This window comes from Suncus etruscus, chromosome 5, assembly GCF_024139225.1.
Source record: "Suncus etruscus isolate mSunEtr1 chromosome 5, mSunEtr1.pri.cur, whole genome shotgun sequence".
Classification (NCBI taxonomy): domain Eukaryota; kingdom Metazoa; phylum Chordata; class Mammalia; order Eulipotyphla; family Soricidae; genus Suncus; species Suncus etruscus.
In genome coordinates, this window is record NC_064852.1 from 31,121,734 (window position 1) to 31,140,124 (window position 18,391).

At 35.8% G+C, this 18,391-nt stretch overlaps 1 protein-coding gene across 1 annotated transcript in view; it reads right to left on the reverse strand.

Moving 5' to 3' along the window:
* Window positions 1-18,391, reverse strand: part of VPS13C (vacuolar protein sorting 13 homolog C) — a 194,194-nt gene that overhangs the window by 109,503 nt on the left and 66,300 nt on the right. Inside the window, 11 exon segments of the mRNA XM_049773747.1 lie at window positions 1,519-1,666; window positions 2,553-2,857; window positions 3,277-3,444; window positions 4,048-4,151; window positions 5,126-5,242; window positions 6,296-6,458; window positions 7,890-7,949; window positions 9,517-9,596; window positions 11,840-11,993; window positions 15,494-15,636; window positions 17,215-17,293. Coding sequence (XP_049629704.1) covers window positions 1,519-1,666; window positions 2,553-2,857; window positions 3,277-3,444; window positions 4,048-4,151; window positions 5,126-5,242; window positions 6,296-6,458; window positions 7,890-7,949; window positions 9,517-9,596; window positions 11,840-11,993; window positions 15,494-15,636; window positions 17,215-17,293 — 1,521 coding nt within the window.

Consider the following 18,391-nt stretch of genomic DNA (forward strand, 5'->3'; position numbering starts at 1 on the left):
AAACATTAGCATTTTCTATATGCATAATGAGGAAACCTGCATAGGTTAGAGAACCTTTATGCTCATTTATAAGTTATGCAAGTTGTCTGTAATGCATTCTTCACTGCAATCCAGGGTAGAACTGAGATGCTGTCTTTGTTGGCATTGACAGTCTTGCATGGTCCACATACTAGTATTTTCACTTTAGCTTTCTTTTGAATAAAAGTTTTGTGGTGCTTATCGTTATAGCTGGAGTCCTCACTGGATATTTGACACTTCTTTTGGTACTGGTGGAGTGTTTCAACTTCTTTTTCTCCTTCATTTCCCAAATCGATGATGAGAACCTCTAGAAGGATTCTGCCCATTTTCGGGGTATTAAACTCTTACCCCGGTTTATTTATTTTCTCTTTTTCAGGCAAAACCACGCAACTTGAACTAGCTACCCCTGCCCCTACTTAGAGGGGGAAATAAGGGAGGCATCAAGACCAAACTGATGCAAGACTACTAAGTAGTTGGTTAGAGACAGAGGGGACCACATATTCTAGCCGCCCTGGGGGTGAGGGAAGAGGAAATGGGAGGTAAGACAGAAACGGGGGTGTAGGGAGGACAATTTGGGGATGGGAATCCCCCCTGATTTTATGTAAATATGTACCTAAAATATTATTGTCAACAATATGTAAGCCACTATGATCAAAATAAAAATTATATTAAAAAAAAATAAATAAATAAAACTTATTGAAAACAAGCAAAAAAAAAAAGTGAAAATCATGATACTTAATACAGGATGGTGGCTGAGGGAAACTGTTAGGACTTTATACCACTTGATGGAGATCTGAGACAAATGAGGGAGTGAATATTATTAAAAAAAAAAAGTTTTAAATGCATTTAGACAATACATACTGTAAGCTGTTCACATACACTAGATATAAAAGACTCAATATTAGAGAGTTTTTCCTTTAAACACTAGAGTGAAAATCAGTTTCTTCATGACAGATTGAATTTAATAAATTATTTAATGAGCAGGAATGATATGGTTCATATGGTTCCCTGAGCCTGCCAGGAGTAAGCCCTGTGCACAGTCAAGTATGGCCCCAAAACAAATAAACAAAAAAATCATTTACATACAGATCTCTGATACTGTGTTTAGGAAAAAATGTAAACTTGACTAGCCAAGCTGGAAAGATAATGCAGAGATTAAGGTGCTTGATTCCATGCAACCATACAACCATGCAACCAATCCAGGTCCATCCCTGTATCCCATATGGTCAAATATCACTGGAGTAATCCCTGAGCACAGAGCCAGAAATAAATTCTGAGTAGCAATGGGAATGACCCCAAAATCAAAACTAAATGAATTAAAAAAAATAAGTTGACTAGCACTTAAACCCACTAAAATTAAAGCAACACTACACTGAAGATTTCTCCTACTCAGATCTGTAAAAAAATTCTACACATTTGATTTGAATCCAGTGAAAATGTCCTCAGAATCTAAAATATCAATGATAAAGTTTTTCTTCTTAATCATATATTGATACTTACATTCACTGACTCAAGATGTCCTTTAATTTCCATAACAGGGACTTTGTGGTACCACGAGGCAGCTAAATTTCTATTTACAGAAAACTCCAAGTTCATTGGCCGCAATAGCTGAATGTCAGGATGAGAGATGCCCGGCTGAATTACTGTCCTACAAAGAATATTAATCGATAAACATGCATAGACAAAATATCATTTCTAAAAGTCAACAGTCGCTGCTCTAAGCACTATGAGCTTAGAAAGTGCTCTAAGTGGTTTCTGATTCTGATTTAATTAGAAGGGCCAGAATTAATTATGTGATGTACTACAATCAGTAATTAAGAACTTTCTTGTTTAAAAAAAAATGTCCTGAGAGCCAGTGATGGTGCAGGAGGAAAGGCACTGACATTTTCTGAGATGCCTTTGCCAACTTGGTTCAATCCTAGGTACCACATATGAGTTCTTTTTTTTTTTTTTTTTTTTTTTTTTTTTTGTTTTTGGGCCACACCCGGTAACGCTCAGGGGTTACTCCTGGCTATGCGCTCAGAAGTTGCCCCTGGCTTGGGGGACCATATGGGACACGGGGGATCGAACCGCGGTCCGTCCAAGGCTAGCGCAGGCAAGGCAGGCACCTTACCTTTAGTGCCACCACCCGGCCCCCACATATGAGTTCTAAACATTGCCAATGGTTATTCATGAAAACAGAACTAGGAAGCATATTCATGCATAATTTTGTCATTTTTCTGTAAGTCTTAAATCCTTCAAAATAAAAAAGTTGATTAAAAAAACACAATGCTTTGGCTGACAGTAATAGTACAGTAGATATGTTTTCTTGTATGCAAATGACTCAGGTTCAATACATGACATCCCATATAGACCCCCTAGCAGTCAGAAGTAATCTCTGAGTGGAGCCAGGGGTAACCCCCAAGCACCACTAGGTGTGGCTCCCTACAAAAAAATAGAATGCTTTGATTAATGCTGATGTGCCACATCTGAATTCCAATGGTCATTCAATATCATGAAAAATATTGTACAATGCTTAAGTTCAAAGTCTATACCTAGAAAGCTTAAGCTCTGTCAGCTGCACTTCCATTCTGTCAATCACAGGAGGGTTCACATCATCTTCACCAGACAAGAGCTGGAAGTGGTTCTTAACTCTGATCAACCCAAGATCAACCACAACAGCGTTAGTGGAGACAGAAGACTGTGGGATGACTATGACTGGTGCCTTCAAATCAATATTAATAGAAGCCCGAAAACTCCTTTGGGCAAGATCTTTCACACTGGTGGCAGCTTTCTCTGCAGCCTGGACAGTGGCTGCACTCACAGCCTCTTTGGCCATCTGAAAATTGTTCAGGAAGTTCTAAGGAAATGAAAGAGAGAAAATCAAGCCAAGGCAGAGCACATCGTGAATTAGCTCTTGTGACATATGTCCTGTCTTTATATGAACCGACACTGTCCATTAAGTCCCATTATTCTGCAGTTAGGAAGAAATCACAATACCCATCCACCCAGCTGGTGCCACCATCACCTACAAGAGCCAGTGTCTAGTGGAAAGAACAAAGAAAAGACTTTGTCGTTGTTTCTGAAATCCTGATTTTGTCATGCTTCAGCAAAAGCAGCTCTTAAGAAAAATTCAATAAGAGATTCCAATTTCAACTCATATAGTACTACATAAATGCCAATGACAATCACAATAATACATATTTAGAAATTATAAGTTTGAAATGACCTTCTTAAGCTTTTTCTAGCTTACAATCAATGCATAAGTAAAGGCTTTACCAGAAGTGACAGGAGGAATTTCTGGACATAGACGATCTGAATGCAGCCAACCTGTAGTGACATCATACAGTCCACCTTGGACATGTCCATGTAGGATGCCCCTTCAGTAGAGTCTGGATACAAATCAAGGTGAAAGCGAAACACTTCATTCCCCATTATTGACACAGCCTGAAAAGCACAGATTCAAACATACTCAATGCAAGAGGATACCAACAAAATAAAATACCATTTGAAAAGCAACCTTAAGTGTGAAGAAATAGTACAGTGGGGGGCCGGGCGGTGGCGCTAGAGGTAAGGTGCCTGCCTTGCCTGCACTAGCCTTGGACGGACTGCGGTTCAATTCCCTGGCAACCCATATGGTCCCCCAAGCCAGGAGCAACTTCTGATCGCATAGCCAGGAATAACCCCTGAGCGTTACTGGGTGTGGCCCAAAAAACCAAAAAACAAAACAAAACAAAACAAAAAAACAGAAATAGTACAGTGGGTAGGGGATTTTTTGTACCCAGGTTCTATCCCTGGCATCCCATATGGTCCCAGTGACACTGCCAGGAGTGATTTCTGAATACAAAGCCAAGAGTAAGCTCTTGGCACTGCCAGGTATGGCCCCAATCCCCTATTCACCAAAAAAAAAAGTCAATCTCACTTATAATCATTGTTGTAATAAACATTTTTATCAAAGTATATTTCATTAATATTTTTCTAAATTAATGCATTTAAAAATAAAACTCATAGTCAATTAGCAGAAAGTACTAACTATTCACTACAATTTACCTTTTTATGAACTGTCTTAGGATCAACATCTGTGACAATAATATTCTCCAGTCTGGCAAATAGCGATTGTTTCCTTGACTGAAGAGAAAGAGAGGAATCAAGGCCTGAAAAAAAAATTGTATTATTGTATTTTCTAGATGGACTATATTAAGATCTTAAGATATCTTCTCCCATTGAGGTATTTTGTTTTTAATGTGATTTTTTTTAATTTAGTAATATGTGAATTCCCAAAGATAAATAAGCTGCAACATCAGGCATTTTTATTTTATAAATAACAAGCCATATAAAGTCATTAAAAATATCTGAATTCTCAAACTTCTTTTAAAAATCAAATCTATTACAATTATCTTGGAAAATTTAGTAGATCCTTGGTTTTTTTCTACATGGAAGCTACAAAAGGTCTCATGAATCAAACTCAGACAAGTGTGTATACTGCTGGTTGGAAGGGGAAAATAAAAAAATCAAAGAAAAATTTCTCTGTTTAGTTTATTTTTTCTGTAATATTTTCATTAAGCATGTTCTTTGTCTTTGCTAGTTTACCAATATCTGGTGACAAGAGAGTCAAAAAAATATATAGTTTAGTTTTAGCAACTTTTTCCTAGCAGAACATAATGGGTCATCAATTGTTTTGCATTGTAAGGTTGCTTTCTTTGCATTTGTACTAGTAGAAAATATATTCATACATCTTAACCTAAATTCTGTATGAACATTTATCTCAGCCCGTCACTAGCATCTCAACAATAACATTAGTATCCCTTTTACATCTGAGGTAAGTCTCTAAAATGTCTAAAATACCAACTTGACTAAATGCTATATGATTACACTTCTAATCCAAAAAGTACAAATAATATCCCAAAGAAGCTAACACACACACACACACACCATATACAGTCTGATTATGTTCAAAAACAAATTAATATTTTTAAGAGTGCAGAATCTTTCATGAACTCCTTTACCATAAAAAGCATATAAAAATAACTTCGTTAATCACAGTACCTTAATAAAAATTGTAAAAAAAAATAAAATAAAATAAAACACCTATCTAGTAAATAAATTGTACTACCATGAGAAATTTTACCTTGAATCTTGATTTCAGCAATATTGTTCTTCTCATCACAAACAAAAACACTGAAAGCATTCAACTTAGCAAAGAGCTTGAAGTCAATAATATCACTATCTTTAGAGGAAGCAGTCACTAGAAGTAAAAGAAAACATCTATCACAGTGTGATTCTATTAGTCTATATGCTGTCACTATGTGTTCCTATGTTAATCAAACCACCACTATATTTCATTTTAAAAGTATAGAATTATCAACTTCATAAGATTTCAAATAAATCCTCACTTTCAATATTCTGCTGGGTTTGCATTAGTTGTGGGTTACATAATAATAGTGAGTAGTGTGTGGGAGAGCTCAATGAGCTGAGCACATCCTTCACAAGCAGGAGACCTGAGTTCAATCTATGTGGCATCACAGCATCTTAGCATTTAGCCAGAAGCAGCTCAAATCAATACTAGGTGTGGCCCCAAACCAAAAATAGGGGTAAAGTGACTAGTTTTACTCTTAAAATTTTAAAGCAAGAAAAATAAATAAGGTCAATAAAACAAAAAACATTACATGTCTGAAATGTGTGTAATTTAAAAGAGTAGAGCCAGGATTTGTGTTTTGTTTTGTTTGTTCTTGGGCTACCATTGGTGTACTGAGAGTTATTACCAGACTAGAGCTCAGGGGTACTGTGCTCAAACCCAACCCAAGTCTATGCAAAGCATATACTTCAGCTTCCTGAGGCCCCCACCCCATTCTAATACAGATTCATATTTGAACTGTTCTTAGTGAACCAAACTCTGGACTACTAACCAGTTAGATGCTATTTCTGGACCACTTATCCTCCTGTTTCAGATCTTGATTTAATTGTGAAAAACAGGGGCAAACTAAGATTATCCTCTCTGTAACATATTTAGAATCCTGGGCAGGCAAGAAGAACTCAGCATAAATATAGACCTTCCATTATATTTACCCACCAAAATCATCCCCACCAGCATCTAATCAGAATAAAAAAAATATTTTTAAAACAATAGTATAGATTATATATGCCTTAGATATCAAGCAGCTACAGCTGCATATAATTTAAGATGCAGCAGTATGAGGGAATCACATATAAATTAAAGAATTAGACCAACTAAGATTCCCCATTTAGCTCTATAATTCTAAAATCTTCACTCAGAATAACTAAGAGGTATTTTTCATACCTTTCTGCAGAGCTGAATTTTTTGGCTGCTTTCCAGCTGAAATTTGCACCTCTTTGGTATCACTCATATCTTGAGCATGTGATGGAACAATGGCTGTCAGGTAGTTAATTGAGGAAAGTAGGGCTTGTGTTTGTAGTAACAAATTTAAAGATGAAAAAGCCACCTAGAATAACATATTTAAAAGAAATTAAGCTTCGTCGGCTAATTTTCTCAATAGTCTCAACAATGGACACAAAGACCTTCAAACAAGGCTTGCACTACAGCCTTGCAGAGCTTGAATGAAGAGTACATACAGTTCCCAAGCCAGACTTCTTCAGCATGGAATACTGAGGTGAATAGATAATACACACTTCAGGAGCTTTGTATACATAACAAAATAATCTAAGGACTCAGTTTTCCAAGCATGAATATCAGAGAGTCTATAAGCTTACTGGGATTAGCATTACAGCTAATATATATAGTTTTCTTTGGATCATAGATGGACTTATATGATATAAAATGTGAGGTACAACATGAAGTTCCAGGAATACATATTATGACCTCAAATTATTTCAAATGCAACACTTGTGAGATTTAAATATGAAAAAACAATACCAAGATCTCAGTATCTAAATAAAATATTAAACAATCATCATTATCTAAATATATATAATTATTACTTGTTGGGAAAAATCATCACACTATACACAGTAACTCAGAAAACTAAGAGAACAAAATTAGCTACTTTTAAAAACATTGAAATCCCTGGGGCAGGAGAAAGAGCTCAAAGATGCCCTGTAAAACAAGCTTCGAAACCTAGCAATGAGTAATGCACTACTGGGAGCAACTTCAAGCACAGAGCTAGGAGTAGCATTCAAGCACTGCCAAAGAGAGCCACCACCACCACCCCCCAAAATACACATAAAGAATGATATGTAGCTTTTTAATAGATGATTATTTTTAAAACTATTTATGAAAAAGTATTTCTCCCCATTGTCTCAAAATACTAAATGTATATAAACATTTTAAAAGGTTTACAACATTCCATAAAGTCTTCATCTCTTAAAAGTGAAACCTAAAACACTTTCTCCTCTCAACATGGCTTACATCTATATTTCATATCTTCTTCCTCTACTTTAATCTTTATGTACGACTCCAGAAATTCTCAACATCTGTTCTGTAATCTCACATTTTCTCAACTCTACTTAATGTAGAGACCTACTTTGGTTTGTTTAGAATCCAGCCAGTTGTCTATAACATTTTTTTATTCTGAGTCACTTTTCTGAAAAGTATGATAGGTATTATAAGGTTAATTTAGAACTTTTTTGGTTGTTGATTAATTCAGCAAATTACCAGTCAAGATTCCTCTAAGGCAATTTGATACTTCCAAAGTGGGCTACTCTCAGGTATATTTTTTTTCCTGTGGTGCTGGGGACTGAATCCATGTCTCATGTATCAAGACATGCATTTTCCACTGAGCCACATCCACGGCAAAATGCAATTTTTTTTGTCTGCAATTCCAGGGCTTAAACTAAGGCCTCACATATGCTCGACATGAGCTCTATCACTAAGCTCTATCCCACCCCAAAATATAACATATTACTCTTTACCTTACCTTGAGTGTTTGCTCAGTTTTTTCAAAAGTAGTTTGAAAACTAGGCCCATTCTTATCAGCCTAAAAAACAAAAACAGAAAGTCTCAAAACAAACCAAACCAAATTAAATATGTCATTTATTATTTCTAGTTAATTTATTTCTATTTAACTATATTATTATATATCAATCTTATATTATTACAAAAACTAATTATTTTTTCTCCTCTTAAATATGGAAGAGCATGTAGCATTCACTTCTGGTAAATTGCAGTTAGAAATCAAAATATGGAAGAGCATGTAGCATTCACTTCTGGTAAATTGCAGTTAGAGATCAAAATGAAAAAAGAATAAAAACGTATAAAGGTCACCTAGCTACCATTTAGCTAAAATCCCTAAAATCCCTCTTTAGTGTTTGGCAAAAAGTCTACCTTAGATCACTTTTTAATGTTTGTCCAAAAAACAAGTCTGCTTTAAGATATCTCCTGGTTTTCTTAAAACTTCAATCTTGAGTGAACCCTGACTTAATGAGATATTCACAATCAGTCAAACATTTGTCTCCTGGCTTGAGGACTGGCATGCAGAGACCCTAAATCCAATTTCTAGTACTCTCAAAGTCCCCTGATGTTCCACTGTGGGTCCCTATTCCTTCAGCACTGCTACAACTGTAAAAAAAAAAAAAAAAAAAAAAAAAAAGAATGGCTCCTGAGCCCCTAAGTACTTCTTGGATGATCTCCCCTCACCCTCTGAAAAGAAAATCCAACCATCAGTGCATCAAGGTACAGAGAGGAAAATCAAAGTTTCTCCTCTATAAGGTGCTTTCTGGCAAGGTAATTATCATGTCTCTCGCCTATCAAGATGCTGCCATTCTTCTGAACTAAAGAATAAATCAACGTGAACCTCACCTATTTATCTCTCGTCCTACCAGTTTAAAATGCCCTTACAAACAGGGACTTATTTTCACCTATGTATCCCAAGTCCCAGCATATAAAAATATTCAATAAATGGCTGTCCAGGATTTCAAAAGTCAACTTATCTTAAGCCATGTACCATCAATTTCTTTCTCATAACTCCTATTCTATACTTTGGGGCCCTCTTTGATCCTGGCAGCTCTTCTCTGAGCTAGTCCAATAAGACTGGAATCCTCTGATGGAGGACAAGCCAAATGTCACCAGTACATGCAGGAACATGAGCAGGTGAATGTGACCTAGAAAGCAGGAGTGGGGCCTACTTCTTCCCAAGCTTCTAATGTTGATGGCCTGGTCCTGTATTTAAGCAAAAGAAAAACAAGACAGACAGACAGACAGACAGACAGACAGACAGACAGACAGACATAGAAAGCCCTAAAAAGGGGACCGGAGCAATAGCACAGTGGTAAGGCGTTTCCCTTGCATGCAGCCAACCCAGGACGGACCCTGGTTTGATTCCGGGCATCCCATTTGGTCCCCTGAGCCTGTCAGGAGCAATTTCTGAGTGCAGAGCCAGGAGTAACCCTTGAGCACCGCTAGGTGTAACCCAAAAACAAAAAAGAAAAGAAATCCCTAAGGAGAAAGCCCAATAATTCAAATATATGATACACAATTATCATATTTTTCTTTCCAGAAGGAACTCTGAGTAAACAATAAATATTTAATTTTTCTCTAATTCTTACCTTAGTATACTCCACTTTCAATAGATCTAATCCAGGTTTGTCAGAAGAGCTAATCAAGTGAAGGGGCTTCTTGTTAGATCCTTGATTAAAGAAAAATAAAGTGCTCTTTTATGAAATTTAAATTTTCTAGATTTTTCCTTTCATATATTAATTAGGACTTAACAGACAATATACCTATTTTCATGGTTATCTATCAAATACTAAGAAATGAAGAAATAAACTGATCTAAATCTTTGCCTTATCTTTGATATTCAACTTATTTAAAAGCAGGCAAATTTGTCTTCATTTATTGTATCTTCTGTGTTTAAAAATCATTTTCAAGATTATCTGGAGATTTTTAAGACTGTACATTTAGGGCAGCAGATAGGTGACAATTATTGAGATTCAAGAATCTGAATTCTAACCCATCTCTACCTTAAGAAAAAGCTATATTAGTTTTCTCATCTATATCACATGGAGGCTTGACTTGAAAAATATGCAGTGGACCAGAGTACAGCAATTAAGGCATTAGCCTTACAAGTGGCCAACCCAGTCTAGCACTACATATGGATCCCTGACCAAAAATAACCAGGAGTAATCCCTGAACACAAAAGCAGAAGTAAATCCTGAGCACTATAGGTAAGACCCATTAATAAAAAGGGCAATGATAAAGAACCTGTAGTATCTTATTGAGTTTTACAAACCTAAAATAAATATTTTATTTATATACTTTTAAAATAGTTTTTATCCTTTATCAGGCATGGAAAATGTGGCTTACTGATAGAGCACCTGCCCTGCACACCTTCAAATACTGCCAAAATCCCAGGCACTATAGGGTACAATCCTAACCTGGGATCACAAGAATATATATACCTAGCATTGCAAATAGTATATATATACCCAGCAATGAGAGAAAAAAGAGAGCGGGAGGAGAAAGAGATAAGAAGAGAGGGAGGAAAAGGAGGAAGTTGAGAAGAAAGGAAAAGAAGGATGAAGGGACGGAGAGAGGATGGGAAGGAATAAGAAAGGGAGGAAAGGCCAGAGGGGAAAAAAGGCTTCCTACTCTATCTAGTTAGACCAACAGAGAAGGTGCAACATAAAATAAGAGTTGTTTTGGTTTTATGAGAGGGGAAGTGTTTAAAAACAGATAGTACTAAATGTCCTCTAAATCCATTGTCTCAAGGCAGATGCATTAAAAAACATCTTCCAAGGGAAGCAAACACTCAATTCACCTTCTATCCATCTTTAATGAGCTGCAATTCAATGACTTCAGCTTTTGATACCTCTCAGAATTTTCCCTAGATATCAAGGTCACATGTTTCATCAAAAGGAAAAAACTTACCAAACTTATCATATACCTGTAATATACATATAATATATACACATATATGTTCCCTCAAAACAGATCATATAAACTTCATCTTAATATAGCACTTAAAATTACATACCATAAAAAGTCAGAGATTTACATTAATATCAACAAATACAAATATAACAAAAAATAGCAAACATTAGATCTATGTAAGTAATTTATTTACTGTATATATCCTATTTCCTCATTCCTCAAAGTTCTAATATACAAGAAGATATATACTGAAATGAATAAGCCACATAAGGATGAATTTCACTTTGCATCATGTTTTAATTTTTATAATCTGATGCCATTCCTAATAATTTAATGTCAATATTCTATGATCAGACAAACACTTTAAGTTTTTCCATTTATAAAATGCACACTCCCGAGTATGATACTTTGCTATTTAATCTTTATTTATAAAATTGAAGTCCATATTTCTTATTTATGGGGATTATATGGACCCTGAGGTAGTAGATTAAAGTTATTAAGAACACAGGCCTAAGGGCCCGAGCAATAACATAGTGGGTAGAGTATTTGCCTTGCAAGAGGCCAACCCAAGTTTGATACCCGGCATCCCAAATGGTGCCCCAAGCCTGTCAGGAGAGATTTCTGAGCACCACTGCCTGTGGCCCAAAAATAAAAAAAATAAACAAACAGAAAAAAACCCAGGCCTTAGGACTAGACACCTATCTGTCAATTATGGTTCAATAGTTTACTTTTATAACAAATGGATGCCCTAGTTTAGTTCTTCATATGTAAACTGGAGATAGTAACCATGTTTACCTTCAAGTACAGTAATAGGACTAACTGAGTTATTGATCGTAAAATGACCAGAATAGTGCTATTACTCATTACAAATATTTATATATTAATATACTATATAAATAAGTGTAAATGTTTCAAATATTCAAAAGTAAAAACATATTCATGACAGATTATTTTAACTTATCAATTATAGACTATTATTTCTATTTTTATAGCTATTACCTTGAATTTCATGATAATCCAAACTAATTTTCTTTAAATAAGACACTGCTTTTAAATCAAATGTTCTCATAGTTGCTTCTGTTCCTAATTGAGCAACACTGAATACTAAAATTGTTTCTTCTTTTTTCTGTTGCTTGGTAAATTCAAAAATCACCTAAGAGAATTGGGACAAACAATGAAAGGTTGGTAAGCAATTTTAACCATATTGAAAATAAAACAAAAATCCTTCCTCACACGTATCACAAGAAAAGTAGAAAGTTATTTTAGATGATCTTAAGGCCTGTGATTTAAAACAAATGACATACATAGATGAATGATCATAAAATTTTGTCTTTTATTTAGTTAACGTTGAAAACTCAGTAAAATTAGAACTGCACAAACTCTCCCATAAGGATCATCTTACTGTAAACATCATGCTTGGCGCTGAAGACATACTTGAAAAGTGAGAAGTACATACCATGCACGTGTAGTCCTGAGCAAGGAGCGTGAGACCTACACTGCTGGGCTCAATATAACAGGAGTGGCCTCTGAGCACTGTTGGTTAGGCCCATGTAAAAATGAAAAATCACATTTGTGAAAGTAAGTATGACCACTTATTATCAGAGAAATCCAAATCAAACTAACAGTCAGACATTATCACACACCAATAGCAATGGCATATGCCAAGAACACAGGGAACCCCAGTGTTGGTGAGGAACATAGGGATAAAGGACTCATTCACAGCCAGTGGGAATGTTGTCTAACTCAAGACCCACCAAAAATATTGTAGCTATTTCTCAAACAACTAAGAGAGGCACTCCCATATAGCCCAGCGAATCCAATAACTGACATCTAAACCAAAAATGCAAAAACATTAATTTGAAAAGATATATGCACCTATGTTCAATGCAGTGCCTAATACAATGCCAAGATACAGAAACAACCAAATGTCCAACAACAGACAAATAAAGAAGCTATGGTATAAATACACAATGGAAAATTATACAGTCATAATAAAAGATGAATCATGCAGATCACTATAACCTGAATAAAACCAAGGGCATCGTGAAAAACAAACTAAGCCAGAAATATAAAGAAAAATACAATTTTTTCACTGATAAGTGGTGTATAGAGTAACAAGAAAAGGAAATAAAAGATATCAATAATGGTAAACCCTTGGCCCAAAGATGAGGGCCGGAAGGACCTGCTCATGATATGAAGCCCAACATAAAGAGGAGTGTGTGCAGTTAGAGAAATAATACACTAACAACTACCGTGACCATGTTAATGAGTGAGAGAAGTAAAATGCCTGTCTTAAATACAGGTAGGAGATGGGGAGGAGCGAGATGGGGGGCATTGATGGTGGGAATATTGCACTAGTGAAGGGGGATGTTCTTTTTATGAATAAAACCCAACTACAGTCATGTTTGTTATCACAGTGTTTAAATAAAGAAATTATTTTAAAAAAAAAAGAGCAATAACATGATCTGATCTTCAACTTCAAAAGGCCACTCTACCACTGTATGGAGAACAGGGTTCCAAATGTTTACAATGTTATTTTAAGCAAGTGTAATAACAGGAGATAGAGAAGGATGCCACGGATACATGATGAGATGACCATACACTCAATTCAATGGAAAGGCAGAACAACCTGAATGGATTTCCAAGTCAAAAGTTAAGGTATTTCTGGGACCAGAGCAGGTAGGGTGTTCTCCATGCACACAGCCAACCCAGAACCAATCTCTGGTATCCTATATGTTCCCACAAGCATCACCATGCACTCATGGTATACATGGATCTAGAGCTAGAAATAATCCTCAAGCATCACCAGGTATGGCTAAATATTAACCAATGGAAAGTCAAGAGATTTTTCTGACATTTTATCTATTGTTTACTTGCTTGAGGGCAGGAAGGAACACACACCCAACAGTGTTCAAGGACTACTACTTGTTCATGCTCAGAGGACCACTGTTGGCAGTACTAGGGATTGAGCCTGGACCTCCCCTAGTAAAAGCATTTGTTCTGGCCCATTGAGCTACCTCTCTGGCCCCTTTCTGATATTTCAGAGAGGAACTGAGAAGAAAAAGCAGACGACTAGGAAAGGTAGCATACACATCTTTTGTTAAAGAGATACCAATATACCCAGAAAGATTTGCATATACAACTAAAATTGGTATTTCTGCCAATAATTAGAACACTGGGATATTAAAAAAATAGGAAAATCATTTTATACCTTTTTAAATAGACTTTACTATTGAATCAATACATCTTCATTCTAAAAGTTTAAAATATATGGGGAAAGATATAGGCAAAAATAAAAATATTTTAAAATAAATTCACTACAGAGATAACAGTGACACTTATTTAAAATGCACCTACATATATAAATTCTTATTTTTTTTTTCAGGAAGTAGGAGGGAGAATGAGGCCATATCAGCAGTGTTCAGGAGGTCACAACCTAGAAGTGCTCAAAGAACCATCCATATACTCTGCTGGGACTCAAACTAATACATGAAAGGCAAATGACTTATCCCTGTACTATTTCTCAAATCCTATATAATTTCTAAATGGAATATGTTAATTACTGGCACATAAAGATGCTCAAATCTATCATTTGGGAAAAAAAGACTAATCCTTTTCAAAATGATAGATTTTAGCCTCTTCATATGCCAATTATTCTTCCTTTTATTAAGTGAAAGTATAACAACTAACGATTAGGATTGTTCATTACAATTAATGTTTATTAAATAATGTGTTTGTTTATTAATAACAATAGTTTTATTTTATTAATGATTATAATTAATTTATTCTATTAATAACAGTAACAAAGTATTTAATAATTGGGGGGATTGGCCACACCCAGTGACACTCAGGGGTTACTCTGGCTCTGTGCTCAGAAATTGCTCCTGGCTTGGGGAACCATATGGGACGCCAGGGATCAAACCAAGGTCCTTCCTGGGTCAGCTGCGTGCAAGGCAAACACCCTACCACTGCGCTATCACTCTGGCCCCTAATAATTAAAATATTTTAATTCATGCTATTTAATGACTATAAACATATGTTAGAGATCTAGGCTATTTACATTATTTCCAAATTATAAACATAACAATAAATATATTAGTTTAAAGCTATAAAAGGAGGGAGCAAGAGTACAGTGGGCAGGGTACTTATCTTTTGTGCAGCAGACACGTTTGGTCTCCAGTACTTCATAACATCCCCTAAGCCCTACTAAGAGTGATCCTAGAGTACAGAACCATAAGTACATCAGTCCTGAGGACTACCAGGTATGTCCCCAAAACAAACAAACAAACTAAAAAGCAAAAGCAAATACATCTCAGAAATGTTCTACCAAAAAGAAAAAAATATGATAATTAAGCTTTCCCAGAATAATTTCAATATACATAGAACCCACATAACAACATATCAGTTTTGACAAAACATTTTATTTTCTCGGAAGTGGAGGGGAGCAATAGTAGGGATGATAAAGTACTACATGTTTAATATTCTTAGTGTTTAGGTCTACATAAGACAGTACAGCAACCAGGAACAACTCAGGAGCAGAGCACTTACCTTACCCTGTTTTATCCCAAACCACACACCAAAAAAAACCACACTATTACAGAATATACATAATAACAGAGTGTATTTACATATAAGCAGAACAAATGCACATACCTCTTTAACTTCAAACTTTAAGAGAATATTGATAAGCTCCTCATTGGGAGCCTCTGGGGCTTTCTTCGGCTCTGAACCTTTTGTGCTTTTTCCACTAGCATGCATCTCTCCATCCTCAGCATCAAAATATTCATCATCAGAATCTAAAAAGAAAATGTTTATTGATCTTGAAATAATATCCAGTAAAAAAAATGCTCAAACTTAAATGTCTTTAAAATAAATATGCATGTTGAGTGAAATAGGCAGAAGGACGATTATAGGATGATGTCACTACTGTATGAGGAAATATAAAGCAGTTAAAGGGTGATTCCTCGATCACCCTTTCCCCCAGAACTTAGGAAGGAGAAGCAGGAAAATAAAGAAATCAAAGTGTGAAGGAATATGAGAAAGGTAAGTAGTGGGGCAACAGTGGTTGCCGGAGCTTTGGTTATATTGGTGATATGAGAGAGTGACAGCTAACCTCAACACTAAAAACATGAAATCTAAGCTGCAAATCAAATTTTGTAATGCTTATCAGAGTTCAGGTAGGTGGTGGAGATAAGGAGTAGAGGTGCGGGGGTGATGATGGAGTATGGGAGCACTAGGAATGGAAATTGACAGTGGTGGTGGGACTAGTGTTGAAATATTTAAAAATCAATTATCAATTATTTTGTCATTCTGGTTCTTTAAATAAAAATCTTTTCATACAGGGAGCCAGAGCAGTGGCACAGTGGTAAGACATTTGCTTTGCACACAGCTGACCTAGGACAGACCACAGTTCGATTCCACATCCTCACATATGGTCCCCCGAGCCAGGACCAATTTCTGACCCCAGAGCCAGGAGTAACCCCTGAGCGTCACCCAGATGTGGCCCAAAAACAAAAATAAAAAATATATACTCAGGAGCTAAAGAAATTGTACAGTGGGTAGAGTGCTTGCCTTGCACATGGTGCCTGGGTTCAAAACCTGACATCCCATATCAAACCCAAACCTGCCAGGAGTGATCCCTGAGTACAGAGTCAGGAGTAAGCTCTGAACATTGACAGGTATGGTTCAAAAACCAAAATAAATAAATATTCACTTATGAGATATAATCTCTTCACATTCAAAACAAAATTTTAATGTTTTGGGGGGGAGGGAATGACAGTTGAGTCATACCCAGTGAGGTTCTGCACTCAAATGTTACTCCTGGAAGTGCTCAGGGGAGAGTCAATATGAGGTGTTTGGGAAATCCCTCAAAGTTCCTTAATGTACGAATGAGATAAAAACACACATGAAATCAAGTTACCATATTAGTTTTTCTCCATTGTTCTAGTTATTTTCTATAGGTTAGTCTCAATATCAGAAATTATGGGCACCATCTATCTGTAGTTCTATTGTAGGCATAAAAGACACCAGAATAAATGGAAATTATAATGTTTGCTCACAGAAACTTAGTTTCTACCGTAAAATTAAAGAAAAACAGTGAGGGCAGGGTTAGAGAAAAAGAGCAGGAAAAATATGAGGCTAGAAAGGAGCTTAAACACTATCAATAATTCAATAATCACCAAAAGAAAAACTTTCATTCAAATAAAGAAACCTGACCTGAAAAAAATAACTGAAAGTCAATATACTGGTTAATAGCATGGAGAAATAAAACAAATAAACCACTGTATCAGCTTCATAACTAATTTTTATTTTCAGAATATTTCCTCTGTGCATACCAATTTACAGGCCTGCTTTAAGTCATATTTGTTGCTTACCTGATTCTATTCCATTCAGTAACAGTGAAGTGCCCAGGAGGTCCTTTGTTCTTTCGGAAATAACAGGAATTGTAGATACCTAACAAAAAAAGTCTTTAACATGCTGCTCAAGATCATTAGTTTAAATAAATATGGGACTACTAAAATATTAATGGAAGACAGATATATGGAAAGATACAAATACACAGATCAAATAATAAAAACAATCAACTTATTGTTGGCTAGAACTTACTAATAATAAACACTAGCACTTGTACTTACCTGAGCAGAACTATATACACTAGATGGTACATTTATTAGTTGCTTTGTACTATAATATTAACTGTGTATCTCCAGTATAGATTCTAAAAATAGCATTAATTTTTTTCTCTCAAATTTTATATCAGCTCCATCCTTTTAATATACAATCTAAGGATCAACTACCGTTAAAGTAACTTAGAAATTCTAAGTCCAAGATACAAGAAATTTTTATACAAATCACTTTATTTTGTGACATTTTAAAAAATCTTTGTCTAATACTGGGGGGGGCGGGGGTTGGGTCACACTCGGCAGTGCTCAGGGCGGTGCTCAGGGGTTACTCAGGGCTCTGTGTTCAAAATCGCTCCTGAGGAGCTGGAGAGATATCATGGAGGTAGGACATTTGCCTTTCATGCAGAAAGTCATTGGTTCGAATCCTGGCATCCCATATGGTCCCCTGAGCCTGCCAGGAGCGATTTCTGAGCATAGAGCCAGGAGTAACCCCCGAGTGCTGCTGGGTGTAACCCCAAAACCAAAAACAATAAAAAATAAAAAATAATCACTCCTGGCCGGCTTGGAGGACCATATGAGATGCCGAGATTCAAACCACCATCTGTCCTGGATCTGCTGTGTGCAAGACAAACACCCTATCACTGTGCTATCTCTCCAGCCCCTGTCTAATTCTTTTTAATGTTTTCTACATTGGAAAGATCTTTTGCTTTTCTTTTTCATTCAGTTTGTTCAGTTTTCATTTGTTAAGTTCATTCATTCCCTTTCCTTCTCCCCAAAACTGATGGTCTACTATTACATTAAAATAGTACTAAAAATAGACTATAATCTTAATTTATTTTATATACTTTTATATAGATTTAAGCATTAAATTTCAAAAGTGCATAAAATAAATGTAACCCTAAGGTTTTTTAAAACTCCAAAAAAATAA